Source organism: Crassostrea angulata, chromosome 3 (genome assembly GCF_025612915.1).
Source record: "Crassostrea angulata isolate pt1a10 chromosome 3, ASM2561291v2, whole genome shotgun sequence".
Lineage (NCBI taxonomy): Eukaryota > Metazoa > Mollusca > Bivalvia > Ostreida > Ostreidae > Magallana > Magallana angulata.
The window spans coordinates 39,258,837-39,285,250 of NC_069113.1; the positions used below are offsets into that span (position 1 = coordinate 39,258,837).

The following is a 26,414-nucleotide window of genomic DNA, read 5'->3' on the forward strand; positions in this document are numbered from 1 at the left end:
ATACATCCGGGAAATTTAAAAATGGTAGCTTCCATGGTATGGCATAAGGCAACGATTCTTTAGAATAAAAATGATTCCACGTCCAAAACCGGGGGAATCTGAAGATGATTTGCTAAAGTTCCAACAGGAATTTCTTGCGAAACAAGAAAAAAGTGCTGTCAGTGTTGTGAAGAAACCAGATAAAAGGAAAACAGCGCAGTCATCTGTACCTGTCGATAAAGATGTCGTTAACTTAGAGGGTAAACAGAGCTGTGGTTTAGTTTGAGGGAATATGAACATGAATTGAGCTAAAATAAAATATGTATTTCTTTTTAAGATGTTCAAAATAATTGTATTATACCACATTATCGCATGTTCTCTTACAAATCTAATTGTAAATTAAGTGTTATCCTGTTGTACTATCTGTATTTAATTTTCTTCAAAGACCTTCCACCATCCAAGCCAGAACCTAAGCATGTGGATCCAAATATTCCTCACAAGAAAAGCAGATTCTCTGAATCATGGGAGGCTGCAGTCAAAGGAGAAGATGACCCAGAAGCTAGATTTGCAAGTAATTATATCTGACAGCTACATTTTAACACTTTTGTCTGTCTCAAATTCCTGATTCACTCCCTTTTTGGTGATTTTCTTTTAAAAATGTACATAAATCTACACAAAAGTAAAACTTCCATCTGCTCATGGTTTTTGACATGTCAAAATTATTTTAACCAAGACTTTAATTCATCCAGAAGCAATGGATGTAGCATTTCAACAAAGAATTAATGGACCTTTTCATTCTTAAAATGCATGTACCCTGTAGTTTAGAATCAAGGGAACATATGAATATTGATTAGTAAGCAAAATATAGTGGAAGCAGAATCTTGGGATAGACTATAATTAAGTCATCAAATTACAGTTGAACTTAAATGTTTCGAACACTGATATGTCATATACAATGGATATGATATGTCAAAGTAATTGTAACCAACCACTTATTTTAAGTACCGGTAATTTACCCTCAATATCTCAAATACTTGGATATTTCAGAGTTTTAAAACAGTCCAATCAAGTTCAAAGTAACAAAGTTTTACTGTTATACTGAACTGGGATCAATTTCTTTTCTTTTTATAACATTTTGTACTGAAAGTGGAACATCTTCTTTTTAATCTTACACTTTCTTTTTCATTATAATGAAAAGTGAGAAATGGGGAACCAGACAGGAATTAAAACATGTGCATTATAACATATAGACATTTTGTTTGGATAAAAATTTTAAAGTCCTTTTTATCACATATACATATAAATATATTAGTTGTATATATGCATCTTTTATGTCTTTACAGAACATGACAGACATATGGAGGCAGTTCTATCAAAAATTGTGGTAAGTTTCCAAAACAGCTGGATGTTATGCACTTAAATTTAAAATTTGGTATCACATTTTACTTTACATACTTGGAACCTCTGAACTTACAATATATTTACAAACGATAGTCATAGTTAAAGACAATTTCAGGAGAGAGACACTAGAAATCTTCAGTCATTCCCTTCCGTACTGGAATGCGCCTCTGGGTTTCCCAAAGTTATGCATAGAGGAAATCTTGAACAGGTATAAAAAATTAATGTCAGTTGTATTGTGACTAACACTCTATTTCTTGAGACTTTTTAGCTCTACAAAGTAAGTGATTCAGTAATGAATGTACATGTGTATCCTTTTAATTCAGAGCAAAACAGAAATCAACAAGAAACCAAGAAGCCTCTTTGCCCAGCAAATGTCAAAAATGTCTGCCAATGATTTGGGATTGAAGGTGAAGGGAAATGAAAAGCAGGCTCATATTAAGATGGAAGGTAAGCTAATGGAATTAAAAGTATCTGTCAACCTAATAGAAAATGTCACTTACTAAAATAATTGTTTTGTTTCTTTGATTGGAAACATTTTCATGTTTTAAAATGGCTGCAGAAAGTGGACCAGAGGTAAATCTTTCATCAGAAAGTGGTTCACATATTATACAAGGAACTGGACTCAGTGCAACATTTGGTGGAGAGGAGGCTCAGAAAATTCACCAAGAAAACCTCAGCAAATTATCATCTATGACTCCAGAAGAAATCATAGAAGAGAGGAACAAGCTGCTACAAATGCTCGGTATAAGCTGGGGCACTGTATTAGTCAGTACCAGTAAATAGATAACTACATATACATTGTACATTTTCATAACTGCATGTATACCTCTAGATATAGGAAACACTTATGTTACTTTTATTTTCCATATAGGACCTTTGATGAGAAAATGCTGAGCATGTAGTCTATGCCTTCTAAAATGTTTTTCTTAAAAGCTTTCACTTTTGAAAACTAGTGTTAAAAAAATGACTATGTTTGCATGGTGGAAACTTCAGATGTTTTATTCTTGATTACCATGCATACAAATTAAAAATTTGCTAATGTTAACAACATTTTTCTTTTTCAAATTCTTTAGTTTTTCCAAAAAAAATCAATACTTCTTTTAAACATTTACAAACACCATAAAAAGATCCAATTTTATTATCTTAAAATAGCTTTTTGAATATATTCATATAAATTTATCAATTTGTAGACCCAAAGCTTGTGAACTTTTTGTCATCGAAAAAAAACAAGAAATCTGCAGCAGAACCAAATCTGCCATCCTCTAATTCAGAGTCCATGGAAATGACACAGTCTGAAAACACCAAAGAAAGGCTTGCAGGTACTCAGTTTGGCAAACTACCCAAAATCTCCAGAAAACAAGAGTTAATTCCCTTCACTTTGATAAATGGTTATGCCTGGACACTCACTGTTTACCATTTCATGAAATATTTTGATACACCAAGAGAAAGATTTAGTTACTATATTAATAATTGGTAACATTGAAATTTTGATTGATGAATATTAATTTCATTTACAATGTACATGTATATCACTCTATTTTGAGATTGTTCTAAATCATCAAGATTTACTCAGGGTATTTGCTTTCTTATACAGAGGCATCAGAATTAGACTTGCCAATTAAACCGGACAGGAAGTGGATGCACATGGATAAAGTGGAGTACGACAAACTGTCGTGGCTGAAGGATCTCCCCCAGCCTACCACAGATCACAGTGAGGTGGGTTATCTTGTATACAGTCAAACTTAGTCATCTCAAACTAGAGGAGACTGTTTAAAATCTATGAAATGTCCGAATATTTGAGATATCAAAGGTAAAATACCTAAGAAATAAGTGGTTGTAACTTGCAGATCACTTCGACAAATCCATTGTATTGGAGATATCAGTGTTCGAGATATCCAAGTTCAACTGTACATATGTAGAGATTGTCAAAATTACTTCTATTGTCATATATCTATACATGTACATGCAAGATAGAAATGACAATGATATGGGTGCTTTTAGATATGTGGCTATACATACTAATTGATGGGTATCAGTTATAAAGTGCAGGAACAATGACAATTATTTAAATGATTTTTTGTATATTTACAGACAGGGACAGCTGCACGCTTTGATTTTGAGGGTAACTTGGTAACAAGTGACGAAGGCATTGATGTCAAGTTAGGTCTCCATCACCATGGAAACGAACCTGAGGTTAGAGACCTATTGATGCTTTGTCTACATGTTGGTTTACCAAACCGTAATAGCAGTCTTATTTATTATACTTTTTGTTGTCATTAATCTTGAAGTGATTAAATATGAAACTCTTTTGTCTGAAGAGGGCTGGTTACTCACTGGAGGAGTTGTTTCACCTGTGTAGGAGTACAAACACACAACAGAGGCTGCTCTCCCTCAAAACTCTGGCTAACATCATCACAAAGGTCAGAAGTATTCTATTCTGGTCATTCAGTTTATAGTTTCCGTTTAGGTCATTATCTGCTATCCTTTTAACTAATTTTCTATCTTTGAATGTTTGAGTTAAAGCTCAGTATCTCATATATTCCAAACTAGGATTTATATTTGTTTGTATATGTCTGAAATTAGAATGTGAATTTTTTCTGTGATTAACAGGCAAGAAATGGTGACCTTGAGGGTCATGTGAATTCGGCCATTCTACCAACAGTGTTGAATGCTGGGATCTTGTTTCTGATTCGCTGGGCAATGGATGACAGTGTGGAGAGTGTAGTGTTCATGGCCATAAAAACCCTGCACTCCATTTTAGTGTCAGAAGCAGATGAGGTACTGTATGAAAAATATCCTTCTTTAAACGGCTCCATTTGTTGTAATGTTTTTTGGCGAATTGTTTAGGTATTCAGGGATTATTAAAAGAAGTATTTTAACACAGTGAATTCTAAACTCGTCTTGCTCTCATCTATACAATTATGTTTTTCATTCATTTTCCTTTGTTAAATCTTGATAGGAGGCTTTAGATAGAGTGTTGCCATGGTTTCAAGGACATGTGTCGCCTTGCCTGAAGACTTGCAGAATGTCAGCAGAAATGACCTCCCAGAACCCTACACCAGAAGATGAGAAACCACAGGAAACAGATGCTGATGTTCTCAAACGAGATGTCATTTATGTAAAGACCTTCAAACTCTATTTTCTGTAGCAGTTAATCATGTTTTATCTTGACAATACATTATATAAATTATTAAATATTCACATTTCATTGTAAACTGATACCGGTACTTTTGGAAAGCTGGAAGCTTCGAAGCTGTAAAATATGATATGAATATATTGTAAGTCAGATATGTCAAACACTGCACAAGACATTGAGTTGTTCTGATGATTTCAGGCCCTGGTGATGAGGATGAACCTTCTTCCCCGGTTGCGACACATCCTGTCCCAGTCTCACCCTCAGGCTCCGGTTGTCCTTCAGTGTACTGACATCCTGATCAGAATTGTCAAACACTCGCCTCAGATGGCATATGAGGTATGAACATTCATTGAGTATGTTTAGATACCACAGTTAGTTTGAAAGAATGAAAATATCATTGGTACTCAAAAATATACCAAAAGATGTTAATTCAGTCACTCATTATATAAATATGTGTATTGTGAATAGATAATTCTTCATCAATTAAAAAATAATTTTGGGTACCGGTAATTGTGTGAGGCAGAATTTTTTTCAATGCAGTCTGCTGTTTATTTATTTATGTGACCTGTTTATCTGTGACAGGTGGAGAGGTGTCCCGAGCTGTTGGATGTGATTGTGGAGGAATTCTTACCCACCAGTTGGAGAATGTTAGGTGTGTTGCTTTTCGTTTATGATACACCCCATAAACAAACATTTGTGGGATGTATATATAGTAGTACATGTATAAATTACTATGCATGTACATGTATATTTGTCTGTGCCATTTTCATGTCCAATCTTTAAGTTTGAAAAGGATAAACACCACAAGCTCATACTTTTTGTTCTTACAAGTTGCTCACAACTCAGTGATGTATTGTTACCCTGACCCAAGGTGATTTGACTGAGGTCAAGGTCACACTATCAAAATGGCATTTATCCCAAATTAGGTCCACCTTGGGTATTAGTCTTATTGGGGTTTTTTTAAGGTGGCTCGACACACCAATACATTATTTGATGGATCGAAGAAGAATTCTCTTTGAGAAATGATTATTCAAAAATGACACCTATATCGGCCTCTGATTATTTTATATGAATTTTTTTGTATTTTTTTATAGAAACCGGAAACATCGTTTTAGCTGCGAACAAGATATATTAGAGCTAAAAATTTGTTATCAATTAATGCACAATACAATTATCTATAAATACATATCAAAAACGGCCAGATAAACTTTGAAATATTTTTGTAAAAAAAATATTTATGAAAATGAAAAAAAAGAATTGTAGATATTTTTTAAATCTATGGATAAAAACTGCAGATAAACTGTTACTCGCATTTAGCAATTGCTGTACAATCATATTTCAACAAGAAATTGAAACCAAATAGTGAAATTTAAGTATAAATAGAAAATTTTAAAATCGAACCGATCCCGATTGTAATTAAACTGATCCCGAACGAAATCACATAAAGTTAGAATGTTCTGATTTAGAATGAATCAGAATTTAGCAAAAATTTCAGGTTGTTTAGCTTTAAAATGGTTTCGTCATTTACTAACTTTATAATTTATATCAATTGCTTAGAAAAAAACTGCTGTTTATTTGTAAAATTTCAATTTTAAAATAATTCTGATCGGGATCAGTTTTTTTCAATCGGGATCGGTTCAAATTTGATAAATAGCAATTTTTCCAAAATTTCGCATTTTCATTTCAATTTCTTTGTAAAATATCATTGTTTAGTAAATAGTTTATGTGACTATATGTTATTTTAAAAATTTTATCCATAGATTAAAAAGATATTAAAGAATTACAATTTTGATTTTCAGAAATATTTTTTTAATTAAAAAATTAAACACTTGACCAAACGATCTTTGGCATGAATTTATTTATAATTATATTACACATTAATTGACAACAAGTTTTAAGCTCTAATATATTCTGTTTGTCTGCAAAACAGTTTTTCCTATTTCACTGAAAAAATACAAAAAAAATCGTATAAAATAACTGAAAGCCGATATTGATCTCTGTTTTTGTGGAATCATGTTTCAAAAAAGATTCTCTTGCGATCCATAAAATAAAATTTTGGTGTGTCGAGGCACCTTAAGGCACAAAATTTAGTGGTTGACTCCTGTGAAGTAGTTTTTTGAGCTATCACTAATACTCTTAATATCTATCTTAATACACTATAACTCAGTTCTTGGTTTTATTCATTCACAGAATGTTTTGAAAGTCACCTTAATTAATCTACAATATTTTATTTTGTACATTAACCATTTACTTTTTTTTTTAAGTTTTCTTATGTTTGACTTGACATGTCTTTGACAGAGAGAACTAAATTTTTGTAGAGATTTATAGGAATTGCTAATGTTTTACAGATGTTAAAGCTCCCCTGTCTGATTTATACGGTGTACCTGTTCCCCGCGCCATGAAGCTTGTCAGGTGCTTGGCCCAGGCTGGGAGAAATCTAGCAGCTACACTGGTAAGACATTAACTTATGATATACAGTAACACAGGTGATAAAGTTTGAATTTGAAACTTTTTGGTAAAATATTGATTGTATGCACCAATTCAGGCAGGAATACTTAGTTGGCATAGATACTGTACAAGTATATTTAATAAAAGTAATCAGTCGGATATACAATATACTGGAACATGTGATGTAAGGGTAATTTATAAATACTCTTCAGTAAATGACAATGCTACACTTGTTAGAAATCATATTATGCGTGTATTTCTTAAAAACTTTTTAGAAATACCTTTGTAAATGCTACATCACAGTCATGTCTGTATTGTACTCTGAGAATATTTTTTGATATTTCAGCTGGGGAAATACCATATAAAAGCCAGGTTTTTAAGATATTTAGTGGAAAAAAATGCAGAGTACGTATTCCCTCTAAATTTCTACATGATACATTTTTTTAACATCAATAACATTGATGTCAGTGCAAGTGTATTTTTTCATTATGAAAGTGTCAGATTACTTTCTCTTTTTATATTGCAGTAATTTGTTGCTCCCTCAGAGTGAGGCTCTGCGTCTACAGATTGAGAGTTACAGAACTTGGAGGGTGTGTCTAAGTTATGGCCTGGCAGACGACCTATTCATGTACGCTTCCTAATAGACACTAAGCTAAATACTTGACTTGTAAAGAAAGAGATTAAATATTGTTCGCCTTATTCATATTTTCTAACATTTTAAAGAATTATTCAATTGCAGTTCTATCAGTCTAAGTATTCTTTATCATTCCACAATGCGTAGAAGAAAATTTTTCATTAATTCTCCAGGGACATTTTCCCATGTATTCTGTCACAATTAGAGACACTGCAGATGGAGTGCTTGGAGATTGGCCCTGGGCTTCAGTACAACAGAATGACAGCATTTACTACAGTGTTAGAGTCAGTCGTGCTGCTGGCTGCTCAGAGCGATCAGAGGAAATTTGGATCTAGTGAGAGGTATTTTGAATGATAATACAATGTACAACCATAACACAAACAAACAACAACAAAACACCAAAACGCAGAATAAAGTACTTGTACTCTAGCTCCCACACATACTACCATCTTCTTTTCAAGGAAGCTTCCAAGTGACCAAGATCAGAATTTGTTGCCCAGTGTCACATGGAGCCAAGTAACAGACATAGGTTCTGTAGTCATGGATATGTGCCAAAAATGTATGAAGAAGCTGGGAGAGACATATCAACATAAGGTATTTCATGAAAATATCTATGTATGATCTCTACAAGTTATTGCAGAATTTTTTGATTTCATTATGATCTTATAAATTTCTGATATTAATTAAAGGTCTTGATAAGGATTTGAACCTATGCTGAAATATAGTTTGTAGAGGAATGAGCCCATCTATTTACCAATTTGATTTGAATAACTAATTTGTAATTCTGTTAAGTTCCTTTTACCGTTTCCATTTCTTATGCAGGCACTAGTAGCCAAAACCATCTACCAACCAAGCTTTCTAGCCTGTTTATTGTTATAGTTTTGTTTTATAAAAAAAAAAATTAAATTCAAAGTGATTTTGTTCTCATTGTAGAAATTCAGTTTGGATTTTGAAGTGTCCTGCCTTAACTTTATGGCTTCTTATCTATCATCCTGGTCCTCACTAGTAAGTAATATGTGCGGTATCAAATTGCTTAATAATGGTATGTATGAACATGTACTACATGTATGAGTTAAGAAACACTTGTACATGATCCATGATTTGCATACATTGTAGAAAAGTTTTGACCCTGTAGCGGGCCTACAGTACATAGAGAAGCTCTATGGGGATACGTTTGAACCCCTCCTCCATTCCCTGGGGTTTCAGGCTGTCCTTTCAAGTTTATGGTAACACCTGTCATTTATTTATAGATTAACCTTGCCAGTATTTTGAGCACATACATGTAAATTGACTTTGCCAGAATTCTCTGATTCATAATATTGCCAAGAAACTGCTTCTGTAAAAGATAACAAATTGACACCTAAACCTTAATAATAATCATGATAACTTCATGTAACTATTCTGACAAGAAAAACAATCTAGTAAATGTGTTTCTGTATTTCGCTGAAATTCCAGTCCCAATTCAAGCGTCCTGAACCCTGGCCTTCAGATAAAGATGGAGTATGCTGACAATCTGCCTGGGCTAGGAATGAGATTAAAGGAGGGTGATCTTGTAGAACCATGTTTACTTGATTATTCCCCTTTTGGAATTGTTACAGCAGTGTTAAGGGTGCTGCATGTTATCGGCCAAATTCACAGAGGTCTCCAAGAAAAGGTATATAATATTTAACTGGGTATTACAGTATTAATGATACTGAAAAATCCATATTGAAATCACATTTGTTGATCCTATAAAGTCCCATTTGTTTGCATTTGTAAAGTCCCATTTGTTTGCATTTGTAAAGTATTTCTAAAAAGTACATGTGTAGTTGAATGTGTTTACCAATGTGCATGCAGAGTTTTAAATATTAAAATACCACATTTAATAATTATAGTAAGTGTTTGAAAACAGCATGCTATCAAAAATATCTTCTTTGTAGATTTGTCAACTCGTTTCATCAGATGGAAACCTGCTTACTTATCTGAGGAAGATAGCCAGTTCTCCTACAGCTTCTTCAAACTCTCACTTCAACAAATATGAACATTTTGTGATATATTATTTTTTGAAACTTGTAGTCAATCATGTAAGTAGACTATAAGTAGTACACATTTGTAATGATACAGTTATACAACCTACCAGGTTAAAATAATTCTTCGATGAAAACTAACAATAGTACAGTTTACATGTATATTGCATGTAGTATGCCTCTGATGTTAATGTGGCCTTTTGTTTTGTACACTAGACTGATGGTGAACAGACGGCCTCTCTGCTACAGAAACTCTCACTGAGGCTGATCACACATCTACAGCATGGAGACGAATTCCTGGTTCATGACCTCTTGTCAACCATAGTTTTCTCACCAAATATTTGGAAGTAAGTTTTATAAAGCCTTCAAAACCATTAGAACAATGTTTGTGTTCCTATGTGTCAGTATTTAATTGGGTCCTTCCTGCACAGTGTTTACCGAAAATGAATTTATTCATATCAAGGGTATGAAGTATTTTTTATCAATTTAGAGTCCAAGGTGCAATGAATGTGAAGTTCATAGCTTATTGGTCAAAGAGTTAGGCCAATATTCTACAGATGGGTTGTGTCCTTTTAAAGTACACAATCAGCATTTTTGCGGTCCACTCAGCTACTAGTACCAGCTTATGCAATAAACTGATGTCTTCTTTTATTTAATTTGAGGGTAGGGGGGGCAGTGACTCTATTTATCAACTGAAATCTTCAGAATCTTGAGAAAAGCTTCAATTCTATAAACCCTTTGACTTGCGCATCCTATTTAGCAGGAGGTTACATAGTAGGGCTTTGTTATTTGCATTGTAATAAAAGAGCCTTATTTGTAGACAAGGAGAGGAAGCAATGATGAGTTCCATGGAGAGCCTCCAGCTATCTGATGCTGTACATCTCTGTAGTGTGACCCAGGAGCAGGTCTCGGTCAATCAAACTCAATTGGTGGCCGCCACTCTCTCTGAACTGGTTCCTATCAGGGCTGCTTATCTTCAGGCCTTCTCCGACCAACAAAAAGTGGCAATGCATTCAAGGTACACAATGTTTATGTTCTTTATTTTATTCCAACCCTACCAGTAAACATTTCTCTTATCTACATGTATGTTTAGAAAAAATAATGGATTAAAACTTAAAGAGACAGTACAGCTGAAAACACATGTGTGAATAACTTCAGATTTACCCATTGTATAGTTAGGAAACAAGAAATAACGTTGATTGTAATAGTTGAAATACATAGAAATCCCTTTCGCATACCTAATTAACATAATTATGTGCTTCCGGAAATTTAAGGGTTGTACAAACCAGAATAATCTTAAATCGTTTATTTGTACCATGTGGACTTTGATTGACAGTAATTGACAAGTGCTGAAAACTACAAGATCTTCGTCCGACTACGGTCATCATGGTATACCAGGTTAAAGGGAATCTCTGAACGGAACACGTCATCAATTTCTAAATAATTTATTGATGGTTTACCAATTTCGGTTCATTTTAAAATGAACAGATATAAATATGTCAAATAACCTCTCAAGGGGCCTCATTTACAAAAATGATTTAGGTTGTAGTAACTCCAGACCTATGATAAACACGCAAAATACATGCTTACAAAATAATAATTGTGGTTATTTTAAATACTTTAAACAATTTATAACCTGGGAGAAGTAGAAATGACATATTTTTATCAACAAACATGTCCAGGAGAATCTTCACGAGCCCTGCATGTGTTTTGTTTACAGTAAATATGCATGTGTATTAGTATAGAAGGCTGAACCCTGGAACACGTTGCGATGTAAATATGTTATAGGTTATACGTGATTATTAATTTTAATGAAATAATTAGATTTATTTCATGGAGAGCTTTGTTATTTTCTGAAAGTTTATACTTTCACAAGTAGTACAAAAATACCGAATCCGATCTGAAAATTTTTTCAAGTCGGTTTATTGATAAGATGCGCCGTACTGTCTCTTTAAGCTTCAAACAAACTAGAAGCACTTGCAAAATCCTTTTGTCAATCTTGTTGCATGGTATATAAATCTTAAACAAGATACAATTACCTATATTTACATTCCACATATTTTTTGCTTGTAAAGTGTGTTGATAGCTACAGCAGTTATAACACTGTAATGCACACAGGTTACTCAAAGGTTAAAGTGACGAGTTTTATTATGACGTCACAAACGTTGAACGCTGTAAACTGCAACGTCACAAGCGAAAATCAAAGTTCACGCTTGTGGCGGTTACTGTGGCTCTTCCATTAATATGAAATAACCTTTAGGATAAGATAGGAATTTTACTGTATAAAATTACATTTGTAGACAAGGCATGAAGTTTTTAAAAAAATGTAAATGTAAGCATTAAATCATGATTTTTTGAAGTATACATTCTCGTAACTGCAGCGATGTGTGTATACAAATAATAACGCGTTAACACGCGTTTCTCAATTTGTATGCACACACCGCTGCAATTATGAGACTGTATACTTCAAAAAATCATGATTCAGTGCTATATTATACAGTTAAAACGGTTATAGCAAACAAGTTTATAATGAATTGACGATTACAGCAAAGTGATTTTCATTCCCTCTAGCTGACTTTATTACATGTTGTAAACTTGACAGATATTACAAATTTCGCTTATTACGAGGCAAAATAGCCTGTCCCTGGCAACTCGTTTTAAGTGTGTTTTACTGTATACAATGTAAATGTTTCTGATGTTGCACTCAACATTTGAGGAAAAATACCCTCTTTACATAATATTGCAAATATTTCAGTTCTTATTGATTATATATCAAATTCTGTTATTTTTAGCTTGGAGATGTACCGTACATGTTATTAGGATTAAGAGTGCTGTTTATTATAAGCTGTGCTTGTGTTTTACAGACACCGATTCCTGATGCAGGCTTTGGATGTACAGAACCTGGTCACCTCCTCCCCAACAGAGACCCTGCTACCCCAGGACTGGATGTATCTACCCCTCATCGACCTCTACAACAGATTCAGCTCCGTGTAAGTTGTACAAATCATAAAAACACCAATACTTTTTTAGATACCGGTATATTTATTGCATGATATTATTGACTGCCTGATTTCTTTTAAAGTTGGCATAAACATGTATAAACAGGTCTGTTAGACTTCTGTAATTGTCAAATGTTGATCATTTTTCAACAGGGGAGCTGATGTACAGAATGCTTTGTCAAAGAATCAGGTTTCCATGGTTACCAGTGTATTGAGGTGGGTGTACCTCTTGGAGAGGTTCCAACCCAAGGTCACAGGGTCAGTGTCCGTCACCCTGAGAGTCTCCAGGGTCATGTGTACCTTTCTGACAGGTATATCATATTTTGCTCAATGAACATGCACTTTCATTCTTAAATATACATTTTGTACATTTTCTAGTTACTTGGGGCAATAATATGCAATACACTGGTGTTATGGGGTTTTTCATATTATTTCATATGGGTTTTTCCAAACTCTAATTATATATTCTTACAAGCTTTTGAATATAAGTAACTTTAAAATATTGATATAGTTAACCGAATTTTAGAAAAACTTTTTGAAATTTTTGATCTATTACTAGTTCAATATACTGTCCATGTATCTATTAGTTGTACCATTCTCTTGAATTTCATTTTTGAAGCAATTTAAAAAGCAAGTGTTCATCAAAATGAAAAATATGACAACATTGTGATTCGGTCGGACAATTGTATCATAAAAACTACAAAAATCTATACATGCATGATTCCAAATAAAACTACAGTTTTCAGTTGCATGCATCTACAGTAAGCAAATAATTATTGTTCACTCCCCTAAGTTGTTTTCATCAGTAACTACTAAAATCAGAATTGAATGTTGATAGTTTTCATGTGATTCAGAAATGCATTTACAACAAGGCAGTACACATATCAATTATAAATGGATATGTAACGCTCGGAACGCTTGCCTTGTGTAGAGAACAAAACGATGTAAAGTTTATAATTTATTCAACCATAAATAACATGACACAAATACATGTAACAACGCCGTTCAAAAAGAAAATCAGACAAGTCTCAACCCTTGGGACGATGGCAAAATCGGTACAATTACCGACACAATATTATATTTTATACGTAAAATCCCCCGACCAAAATAAAACTTAAAGGCTCTCGATAAAATACGAATTAATATCTCCGCTACTAGTGACAACTACTAGTATACAGCGAAAATATTCCCTAACTCTCTATAAATCGAAATAACTAGTACTGAACTAGTAAATATGAATTAAACTAGCACTATCACTAGTAATAATAATTAATTAAACCCTATTACTATAAATGTACTTCAGTCACTTAGATACTGAAATAGTACGCACCTTATAATATGCTGCTAAATTTGTGTGTCCTTCCTGACACACAACAAAAAGGAGAGAGCACCCGTTTCTCAGTGTTCCGGGTATTTATAGAGTGCTAAAAGCAGACGACAAATTACAACCAATAAGATAAGTTAATCCCATCCCGTTAAAAAGATTATCCAATCATAGTTAATCCCCATCCCGTAAGAGAATCTCGGTCTCGTATCAATTAACGTGAAAATATTACAGTACAGTAAATAAGTAAAACAATTTAAAGTTAATTATTAAACATAAAAAATAATAACTTTAAGTATTTTATAATCGATATAAACAAGTAAATTAAATTTATCCGCCAAAAGATACTTCGTTACAAAAATAGAATACGGAACTATGGGTAATTCCGAGAAAGATGAATAAGAAAAATGGCGGCAACGTAAACAACCAAGGCATGTGTGAGAAAAACAAAGAACTACAGGACGTGCACTGCCGGTAGTTACCAACTACTTTAAGCTGGAAATGACTCCCGATTGGCAAAGGTACTAATAAGAAAGATTATTTATTTATATGAAAATATTTAGGCCCTAAATAACAAATGCATAATATACAGATCAAGTGCTACGTCACACTCGTCACCGGAATCATACCGATACACAGGCAAAACACTAAGACATCGAAAGCATTCACACAGAATTAAAATAAACGGAATCAGGGCACCATAATGTTACATTTTGCCCCTCTCTCAGAGTCCAAGTCCCTTTGGACTCAAAAATACACAAAGAAAAGAATAATAACATTGTAGACTGACAATCAACATGTCTACCATATCAAATATACAAGTACCCTTTTTCACACACAGTAAGGAACTATTTATACATTGTACTGTACTTAAAATAATTATTCCAACTCATATACGGCATTGTTATAACAAAATACACTTGTCATTTATCAATCAAACAGAATCAGACAATGAAAAATATCATAGATAACCATCTACAATAATGCCAGCACAAAGAAAAGAAAAAGAAGACTTCCAGCAAAGATCAATTATTAAACAATTCAATACTCTTAATACATATTTCTTAACAATGGTTAATATTAATTATTCATACATCAATTAACAATTCTCAATCAAATATACAAGAATGCCACCAATTACACAATCATTCCCCAGCATTTACTTTTATAATGTATTAATAAGTAAAAGATTACAATATTTATCCAAGCTGTATAGTACATAAAAAAAATAATTCAAGAATGAAAAATACTGGCTCAAAATTAACATAAACAAATATCTACTTAACTTATCATTATATTCAATTACATATCTAATACCTAATGTCTCTTGTCAGATCTATGGAATGGGCGGTCAGGCTGGAACAAGTCATCCAATGGCGATCTATGCCAGGGACGCTGCTGGGGCTTGGGGCGAATCGGTCTGGGCACCACGCGCACCACCGACTGAAGCTTCCGAGGAGACCTCCTGAGAGGAGCCGATGACCTCTGCGGACGCGGATTGTAGGGTTCACCCTCTCCTGGACCATCATGGAAGGACCTAGGCGCCTCATCCTTACCTCTCCTCAAAGCCGAAATAGTAGCCTTGTGTTCCGCAATAACTCGTCGTTGCCTCTCCATCTCTCTCTCTCCAGGCTCTCCGTCTTCTGATTCTTCTTCCTGGCCAGAACCAGAGGTGAGGCACACGGGGAGGTAGAATACTGAATAATGCCCCTCTCTCTAAGGTTGAGTATAGCATCTCTTTCTTCATCTGCTAAGGCTATTGGAACTTTGCGTGGTGGCTGTTTTATTGGCTTACTATCCCCAATGTCTATTTCATGCTCCATTAAATCTGTTTGACCCAAATCCCAATCGTCCTTCGAGAAAGTCTCTTGATATTGTCTTAAAAATTTTGTGAAGGTTTCCTTTTCAGTCTCACTCAGTAACTGTGAGGAAGCCTCATAAAGTGACATCAAATGTTTTGGAACAACATCAGACCTGGAATCCCTATCACCGGGTAACTCACTGGAACACCTCCGTGTCTCCGTCAGATTGTCGACCTGCTCAACCCGACGCAACACACCAAAGAACTCATCCACAGTACCCACAACTGTATCTGGATGAAGTACCCTAGTCTCGTCAAATGGATTGAGGATGCGAAGGGGAACAGTCATCTTCCCTCTGACATTCACTATAGACGGTGCCATCAATAACGATGTTCTTTCCATTAAATCTTCACTAGGCTCAAACAGTAGGTCGTCACATATATCCTCCTCATGTGCCCTCTGTATAAAGATAGGTATGATTACTTCCGTGTTGCCTGGTATTTCAGACCTCTCCACACACCTGAGAGTAATACCTGCTTGCATACCTCGCTGTATGCACGGAATTTCATGACCTTGAAAGCGTATCACTCCTTTACTGAGTGATATATCAGCTTTTTCTTCGCCTAGGTTCTGTAAAATGTCAACACCAAGTAACATTTCATCCTGGATGTCAGCTACTACAATTTCTTTCTCCAAAGACAAAGTACCAAGCTGTAGACCAAACATTCCTTTCCCATGGACATGAATTGAGGATCCACCAGCTCCATGCAAACTTGACTTTCCTTTAAGTTTAGGCCTGTTAGTCTCAGCCAGGTTTTTATAAACATTATAAGACAGGATAGTGTGAGATGCACCAGTATCAGCTGTTATGTGAACATCCAGCCCATTTATTTTTCCCTCAATATATACTCCATCAGCATGTGGTAAACGATTTGAAACAAAATAAGAACATTCTTGATGATTTGTTGTTGGGTCTAAACTGTTCGTCGGTCGGTCAGTTTTCTGGATAACCGGCTCTTGACCCTCAGAGACGGCTAATTCCGGTTTAAAGGTTTAGTAGTGGATTTCTGCAGCTCCTGAATCCTAAGGGGACACTCCCTTATAAAGTGGTCTCCACCTTTACAGTAGTAACAACTTCGCTGCATAGGACCATTTGGTACTGTGGTTTGATTGTGGGTCACACCAGTTGAAGGAGTAGAGCTACTTATAACACTCGGCACGGCCGGCTGATTGTTATAGTCCTTGTTTTTGACTAGGGCATCTAGACATTTCTGAATCTCCCCCATTTGTCGCTGTAAGGCCTGTATTGTGTCTTTGGATCTGTGAAAGTTATCTCCCTTGTGAAGAGTGGTATTTCTAACTTTAGGCTTGGCTTTTGATTTCTGAGTTGCCTGTTGGTCATCCGAGCCTGTATCAGTATCAGCTTTAGATTTTGTCTCTCTAGCACATCTCTTTGGGGATGGGTGTCGACCAGCCTCCTCATAATTTGTAACTTGTAACACAGCTTCGTGAATGTCACGAGGATCCTTGACGTACTCAACATGAAACTGAGCATCTCTATCTGCTAAACCATCTAAAAATTTTCTGAGAAGATCCTCATCTCGAGTCTTGGAGTCCCTCTCTGGATGTGCCTTTGTATACAGTCTTTTCAAGTCTGCAGCAAAATCCTCCACCCGCTCACCAGGCTTTTGAACTCGTTTGTTGAATTTAGCAAGGTAGGTTCGTCGTGTTTCAACAGCACGAAATCGATTGGTCAGTTCTTTAGTTAGTTTCTTGTAGCTGCTTCTTGTATCCTTGGAAAGCTGACCAAATACAAAGTCTGCTGCATCATCATGTAAACGAGGGAGCAGTTGATCGAGCTTCTCATCAGTGGACCATTTGTATCTATCTCCTACTTCTTCAAATCTGCAGAACCAGACAGTCCAGTCCTCTTTTCCAGTGTAAGGGGGTATTTTAACTTGGGTGCGATTGCTAGGACGCCTCCGTAGGAGCTCAGGTCTCGACGTGTCGCTGTCGCTACTAACGTTCAGGGGTAAGGGGGCGCTGTCAGAGCTTGCTTGACTCTTTGAACTTTTGTCGTTTTCTGCCAGTCGCTCCACAGAGGTTTGTAATTGCCGAACTATATCTGTGAGTGCATTCAACGTCGTATGATCTGTCACTCCAACGGATCCGGAAGTAGTTTTAATTGGTACTGGTATTTGTCTCGTATAGTCCTGGCTTGCCAGTACAGGTTCAGCAAGATGGGTTGTAGGAAAACCAACATAGTCGGGACGTTGTGCAAACTCTGTCATTGAAGCACAAGCTAAATTACCCGCATAACCTGCACATGAACTCACAGGCACTGAACCTGTAAATGAGCCCACAGGTAAATGGTTATTTTGACATCTGATATGGGACCACGTTGTTGTAACAGCGCTGCTGGTAACTGTACTCAGGCGAGAAGCAGAATTATAACTTATGGGGGCGAAGCTTTGGTCAGACCACAGGGGTTGGTTTGAGGAGGCAGGCACAAAAACTGAACTCTGAGTTAGACCTGAAGTGTACGTATTGGTAGGTAACCTAAGCATAGGACCAGTTGACTGCATCACGGAAGGAAGTGCAGGTGTCATATATGGAGATGAGTTTATTTCTGGGTATGATCCAGTCTGCATGACTCTCGTGTCTGTTAACATTATCTCAGGACGACCTGTACATGAACTCACTGTAAATGGAACAGTATCTGAGCTCACAGGTAAAACTGTTGTGTGATGAGCTGGTCTACGTACGCTTATGTGATCACGCTCTGACATAATTGTGCAGGCTTCGGTATCTGGCTGATTAACTGTGCTCACAGCCACTGAGACTGTACTTGAGACGGCATTTGTACATGAAATTGACCCATCGCCCGTAGTATAGGCAGATTTACTCACAAGTACATTACTTGCGTTTGAGTTATCTGGTATACACGTAGGTGCTGACTTTCTTACGTTGAATGATGTTTCCAAATTGTATCCTTGGCTCTCTTGATCGATTGTTTTACATACTGTATCTATTTCTGTTGCAGAATCAACGGGTGAACGAGAAATTCGTGACGCAGATCTGGACTCCTGTAAAGCACGTCTGTTTCGTTTACTCTTCCGACCAGCCATTTGGATGATTTTAGATTTCTTTGTTTTAACGAATTATTAAATTTATTGTTTCTCAAACACCAAGACAGAGCGTTGTTATGATTCGATCACAGGACCCGTAAACTTTAAACGGATCCCGCCGTGGATGCCAAAATTGTAACGCTCGGAACGCTTGCCTTGTGTAGAGAACAAAACGATGTAAAGTTTATAATTTATTCAACCATAAATAACATGACACAAATACATGTAACAACGCCGTTCAAAAAGAAAATCAGACAAGTCTCAACCCTTGGGACGATGGCAAAATCGGTACAATTACCGACACAATATTATATTTTATACGTAAAATCCCCCGACCAAAATAAAACTTAAAGGCTCTCGATAAAATACGAATTAATATCTCCGCTACTAGTGACAACTACTAGTATACAGCGAAAATATTCCCTAACTCTCTATAAATCGAAATAACTAGTACTGAACTAGTAAATATGAATTAAACTAGCACTATCACTAGTAATAATAATTAATTAAACCCTATTACTATAAATGTACTTCAGTCACTTAGATACTGAAATAGTACGCACCTTATAATATGCTGCTAAATTTGTGTGTCCTTCCTGACACACAACAAAAAGGAGAGAGCACCCGTTTCTCAGTGTTCCGGGTATTTATAGAGTGCTAAAAGCAGACGACAAATTACAACCAACAAGTTGCTGTCCTTTAAAAAAGGACTACAATACGTGGACCATTTGCATGTGTTTCCAACAAAAACGTGAAAGCCTTAAGATTATCAGAGATTCCACCGACTCTAGCCCTCTGCGTTTAACCACTTTTAACCACTAAATTTGTACGGTGTATTACGTATACATGTATGTATAGCCCTGACTTTTTATCTCAGAATTTAAAGGATTCATACTTCTTAAATAATTATGATCTATCTATGAATGAAGTTTGCATGTATAGTTCAGGCATTCAGTGAATTCTACTATTTGCGCTCACATTACGATTCGCACTACTTTGTTAACTATGCAGTGACAGCTTTCATATTTTAATGCATTTCTCTTGAGATTTAAAGTTTCATACAGTGACATAATTATTCAATTATACTTAAATGCTTAAAAAAAATTAATCAGGAAGTTCTCTAGCCTCGCCTACTATAAAAGTAAAGTTAAGTTACATGTGTATTCGAAAAACAACAAAACATTGCAAGTTATGCTAGTTGATGCATGTTGTAGTTTCGGCATAACATTAACTTATTTCATAATACTGATAGTTCATATCACATGCCAATCAACGTATACTTTGTTTTTGTACTGTTTACCGACAACTTTACAATTACAGCGCCTTTGAACTTATGTGTGCATATGGCACGGAATCCCGATCCCGATTCAGATAAACGTGAGCAGGAACCAGGCTAGCTCATGCGCAGGTTGAATTTTCCCCTTAGCATCCGGTTTAACCTCGCTTATATATTTTCTGCGTGGACCTCAGGGTCCACGCAATAAGATAAGTTAATCCCATCCCGTTAAAAAGATTATCCAATCATAGTTAATCCCCATCCCGTAAGAGAATCTCGGTCTCGTATCAATTAACGTGAAAATATTACAGTACAGTAAATAAGTAAAACAATTTAAAGTTAATTATTAAACATAAAAAATAATAACTTTAAGTATTTTATAATCGATATAAACAAGTAAATTAAATTTATCCGCCAAAAGATACTTCGTTACAAAAATAGAATACGGAACTATGGGTAATTCCGAGAAAGATGAATAAGAAAAATGGCGGCAACGTAAACAACCAAGGCATGTGTGAGAAAAACAAAGAACTACAGGACGTGCACTGCCGGTAGTTACCAACTACTTTAAGCTGGAAATGACTCCCGATTGGCAAAGGTACTAATAAGAAAGATTATTTATTTATATGAAAATATTTAGGCCCTAAATAACAAATGCATAATATACAGATCAAGTGCTACGTCACACTCGTCACCGGAATCATACCGATACACAGGCAAAACACTAAGACATCGAAAGCATTCACACAGAATTAAAATAAACGGAATCAGGGCACCATAATGTTACAGATATGAAATTCAATCTGAGCAATCTACAATCCTGTCAAACTCTAATCCTCAAGTGATGCGATTGAAGCTTTAATGAAGAAGAGTTGTTTCAGGTAATGATTTATTCATGGAGAGGACTGTGTACCTGTACCTAGCAGCCCTGCTCAGGGAATTCTCCACGCCTCAGCTGTTGGATCAAATGAATTTCACAGAGGAAATTCCTGGAATTGTGTCATTCTATGATTTGTAAGTGGAAAGTTGTCATAGGTTTAACTCCTTCATTAAGATCTTTATGTTTCAAATTATGTTTTAATTAACATTTCGTTATACTAAGGAGTGTTCCATATTATACTCTATGTGGATACATTTTGACAGTACTTATTCAGTTTCCATAGCAGCAACATGAAAATATTTTGATTTTTGCCGAAATGAATTACAGATCTAGAGTACCACCATATGAAAATATGGCATGCTACCTAAATGCGGAAAGTTTTGATCGTAATACGGATTTATTTTTTTTGTCAGGTTATGAATATATTTGTACACAGAAATAATTTTCAGTTAATACACTTATTGCAACACCGCAGGAACGTTTCATAGATTTTTCACTTTTAAGAGACAATTAAAAGTTGGAATAAACTTTTTTTTTTAACAAGATGAAATTTTGATCCAAGATATCACATGGATTTCACATTCTACATGTCTTACATTTTGTGATATCTGACTATTCGAGAGAGTAGGTAAAATACACAAAGACAAAGTGGTTGGGGTATCCATCTGATATCTCTTTAGTTCATTGATGATAGAAATTTGAAGTTCAAATGTGCATACTGGGAAGTTTGTTTCGAACAATGCTGAGGCATGATCCTTTGCTTTCTATTTCTTATACATATTCACAATTAGTTTCTGCAATTATGAAAAAAGTTTTGACAATTGTCTGTATAACAGAAATACTTAAAATCAAAATAAGAATTAACACAATAGGAGGATGATATCAATTCTTTTTACGTATGACATAAATCATAATGCACATTCTGTGAGTTTAAACTATGAAGGTGAAAATGAAATTACCGGTAAATCTTAATACCGGTACATGCCATCGGTAAAAGAAAATTGACTTAACTATATTCTAAGTTGTTGTTGCCCATGATTGAAGTATATAAACACAGCAAATATCATGCTGGGTTACCTATTCCATTATTATACACTCAGTACATATCTTATGAAGTGCTCTGAACACTAGGTAGAATTTCTTGTGAATCGTCAGAGAAATGAGGTGTTAGAGTGGGAGCTCTTGGTGATTCACAAAACATTTCATCACAATCGTCTTCATTCAAAGAGTTTGTGCTTATGATGTATATAGAATTAGACGAGAAAGACATTCTCATATTTTCCTCAATGGTAGGCAGTTTTCCACTGACTGTTAACTCCATTTTGGCGTGAGTATTTTGAGTGATGTCTGCCACAACTGTCTGTTTTTCCACAATGTCTGCTTCTTCTTCAATGTCTGGGAGACTGATATTTTCTGGTGGATTCGAGGCACTGCTCGTACTGTTGGAATGAACTTTTCCATGACAAAATGGCCACAGTTTTAGGAGTGTGGATCTGACGATGGAATTTAGGAGACAGTAACTTATTGCATTTGAAAAAGTGTTGGAAAGTCTCAGATACAAGAATGTTAGGTGAGTGGTCATGTCAGTGTGTTGGTTATTGTCCCCTGGGTCAATGAAAACCATCATTGTGTTGGGGAGATAGGTCACAAAAATCTTAAAAAACAGCACTATTATCGTTATTACCAGCCATTTCTCTCTTGGTTCTGAAACTTTTTTGTCAATGTCCATGGATTTTCTTCGATGACTTTTCAAATTATGGTTGACCTTGAAGAGTTTGACACATATAGCAATGTAAGTGAACATCATTATTGGAATGGTGAACAGAAAAATGGCGGTGCTGAAGAAAAATCCATCCTGACCTTTTCCTTTGTAATAACAAGTAGAGGTGTATAAACTATAAGTCATATCATCCCATGGCAGGAAGAGTGTGTAAAGAAACACAACAGGGCAGACAGCCCAGCAGCCAATCAGCACCATGCGATAGTTCCATGGAGGAATAAAAATCTTCTGGTACAGGGAGAATTGGTTGATCATGAGGTACCTGCTTATACCAATGACAATCAGAATCAAGTACTCTGCTCCAAAAATGGAATACTCCAGATACAACTGAACTTTGCAGAATATGATGTAGGGAACATTCTCATGGTTGTAAGGCTGTAGAAACTTTGCATTTACTGCCATGCTGAAGGTCACAAAAATGGAGGCTAGAAGGTTGTTGACGAACAGATGCATAGTGAGAATGGTATCCTTGTGGTATTCGGCTTCATTGTGGTACCGTTTTATCATGGCCAGGGTGAAAATATTGAATGCAACTCCAAGGCAGAAATATATCATTGACACAGTGAAATGAGTCTCCCTGATGGCCAATCTCTGACACTGATGAGACTGTTCTTCTGTCAGAGAAATGTTCATATCCAAAGTTGTGTTTCGAGATAAGTATATCATAGTCCTTAATAAAGAATTACCTTAATAAATTTTTAAGGTTTTTTTTTAATCAAATACTAAGTTCATCCTCTATCTGAGGAGCAAACACTCAACACAGAAAATGTGTTTTAAAATGACACAGGCAAGTACAAAACATCATCTTCCACACTTATTCAGTGTGTACAGCATAGCTTCTGCAACTGGACAGGTTATTAAATGGAATATGAAATGGACTTAATTCAAAATTAGCCAACGTTGTGTCCATTACTTTTATTGACCACTGATCCCCTGAGACTCCATTAAAAGTATTGCAATTTCATATCCAATATTTCATTGTCATTAACACTAATGATGAACATTTTAAATTCCTCATTTAATGGTGAAAATTAGAGAGGTTATTTAGTCAATAGCAAACTGTATATAGATAATTTATTCCTTTGATTTATAAACTACATGTACCTTGATCATAATCATCATAATCATCATGCAGTTCTGTATTAAATTATTGTGAAATTGAGTTTTGACTGATCAAAGTTCAGCTTTAAAAGTTTGTGGTAACATACCTACTCTAAATTAAATAATTCTTTGCTTCTATCTAGATTTTATTAAGTACATGTGCTAATAGTTCCAATAAAAGATTCTTAGATATTTGGGATCATGCAATGTCTTTGTTCTTTTGAACACTTTTTATTTTCAAATGCAATGGCCTTTAATACAGTACCGTGTGATTTATTATTTTTAACTGGGTTTTCCAAAGGAAAAATCCAGTGATTGAAATAGTGAAATAGTGAAAATTGCAGGCGGGTGACTACTAAAAGGGTACCCCTCTGGTACTGATAACTCCTTCTACAGTTTCCAAGATAGGAAATAGTTGTTTTGCAGATCAATCAGTGAATGGGGGCAAATTTTTGCTTATTCAAGGGGATGCATTGGTTTTCAGTTGCAGTTAAAAAAAGATAACTCTTTCTAAATTTGTTTTTGTCAAGGATGTTAATGAGTGGGGGAGGGCAACCCACGAACATTACAAAAATTGAGTTATTATGAATTTTAATGATTCCACAGTATGTACATGTACAATACTAGAAACTGGTTTTTAGTTTTCATACAATGAAAATTTTCCTTATACAGCTCCATAAACTTTACAATATGTTTATAACCCTTAGGGAATGAAAATTACTTCACTATAAGCATCAAATCAAATAAAATGCCTTCTGCCAGTATTTAATTGAAGATCATTATGATCACTGAAGCAAAATATTGATGAACCCTAATTGTATGACTACAGGTACTCTGCCCTCCTCCAGCAGTACGAGGCTGTGTCCTTTGGAGACTCGCTCTTCTCCTGCTACGTTCTACTTCCTGTTCAGCAGCAGCACGACATACAGCTGAGAAAGGCCCTGTGGACAGAGCACCAGGGCATACTCCGCTGCATGCGCCTGCCTTTGAAGGAAGTAAGTCATACTTTATTATCAATGCGTCTGAATTGGTTTCTTTGCATAAATCACTATCAGTTTGCTCACACATGTACATTTTATATAGACTGAAAATAGGATATTAATGAAATGAGAGTACCAGGTATGTTGAAGTTTTTCTGTGATATATTTTTGCAGTTTCTAAATTGAGGACCAAAAAAAAGACATCACAGATTTCCCCTTAGTTTTAATGACATAAGGAGATGGTTGTTTTGGTAGATGGGAGGAGTTGGGAGTCAAAAGGAGAAAAGCTGACAATGTTGTTTTTTAAGACTATTAATTTTTGTAGCTGCAGGTCTGTAGCTCCCGGTCTGAAAAAATTCGGATGGACGACCTGGGAGCTACATTGCCTCCCATACTAAAATTCTGCAATTTACGGCGCACAAAAAATTGCGCTAGTTTTGGACTGATTAATCTCAATTCCGTACATATTTTGTACAAATATTTGATTCCCAAAAATTCCTCGGACAATTTACTACAGATATCGTCACTTTACTTGCCTCTGATATTCTTTTAAACACCATCACCAGACCCGTAAAGTGAAGTGGTGCAGTTTGTTTACATGTAAAAATGGCGACTCTCGATCTCGACGTGAATTAATACACTTTATTTTCGGAGGTCGGTTAGCATGTTTCAGAGAAAGTCTAAGGCAAGTGAAATAACAATACTAGTAGTAAATTGTCCGAAGAAATTAATGGTACTAATTGTTTTCACAGAATGTGTGTGAAAATAAGGTTAATCAGTCCAAAACTTGCGCAATTTTTTGTGCGCCCTAAATTGCAGTTTTTTACTATGGGAGGCACTGTAGCTCCCAGGTCGTCCATCCGAATTTTTTCAGACCGGGAGCTACAGACCTGCAGCTATAATTTTTGTAAATATATGAGAAAACTACTTTTATTTTGTTTTAGATTCCACTCCCATTAGACAGATTTCTGAATCCAGAAGAGTCAGACGTAGAGTTGATCCGGCTGTACTTTCAGAATCTGTTGTCAAGGAGACTGCAGCCCCATTGGTCGCCTCTGTTGTATGTTATTGCCGTCCACCATGTCAACAGGTTCATCTACAACCAGGAGAAAAAGCACACCCGCCTCAAGCACGGCATGATCCTGCAGCTCCAGAAATCTACTCACATGGTCAGACCAATTAACATGACAATGTCCATTTAGTTATTAAAATTTTCGTTCTCGGTGTGAGATGTCATTATTTCTAATAAATTATTAAATTCTCTCTTTTTTTTGTGTAGGAACTGTGTCAGCATTTATTGCACTACAAAATGGTGAACCAAGAAAAGGATCATGGGATTGAACTCTATGAAGAACTTCCCCCAATCAGGAAAAACTTACTGGGGCAAGTTCAGGCTCTTGAACACCCCTCCTGAAATCTTATCTGTACAAGTTTTTATTAACTACAGAAAAGTCAAGTCCTTGAATATTCTTCCTGGAAACATGTCTGGATAAAGTTCATTCTGATGGCTGTATTTTGTTTTGATGCTGATTTTATTATT

At 35.5% G+C, this 26,414-nt stretch overlaps 1 protein-coding gene across 1 annotated transcript; it reads left to right on the plus strand.

The window, feature by feature from the left end:
• Positions 1-14: 14 nt before the first annotated feature.
• LOC128178729 (RNA polymerase II-associated protein 1-like) lies at positions 15-26,341 on the plus strand. Its single transcript, XM_052846034.1, has 31 exons — positions 15-239; positions 425-550; positions 1,323-1,363; positions 1,496-1,588; positions 1,704-1,827; positions 1,940-2,122; positions 2,571-2,699; positions 2,975-3,096; positions 3,472-3,573; positions 3,699-3,800; positions 3,991-4,158; positions 4,340-4,498; positions 4,715-4,852; positions 5,099-5,168; positions 6,865-6,968; positions 7,311-7,369; positions 7,491-7,592; positions 7,772-7,939; positions 8,060-8,192; positions 8,532-8,603; positions 8,715-8,824; positions 9,054-9,252; positions 9,518-9,661; positions 9,821-9,951; positions 10,425-10,622; positions 12,469-12,594; positions 12,757-12,914; positions 21,015-21,147; positions 24,724-24,889; positions 25,819-26,043; positions 26,154-26,341. The coding sequence occupies exons 1-31, from the start codon at positions 71-73 to the stop codon at positions 26,286-26,288; spliced, it is 4,089 nt and encodes a 1,362-aa protein (XP_052701994.1). The 5' UTR covers positions 15-70; the 3' UTR covers positions 26,289-26,341.
• Positions 26,342-26,414: the final 73 nt, after the last annotated feature.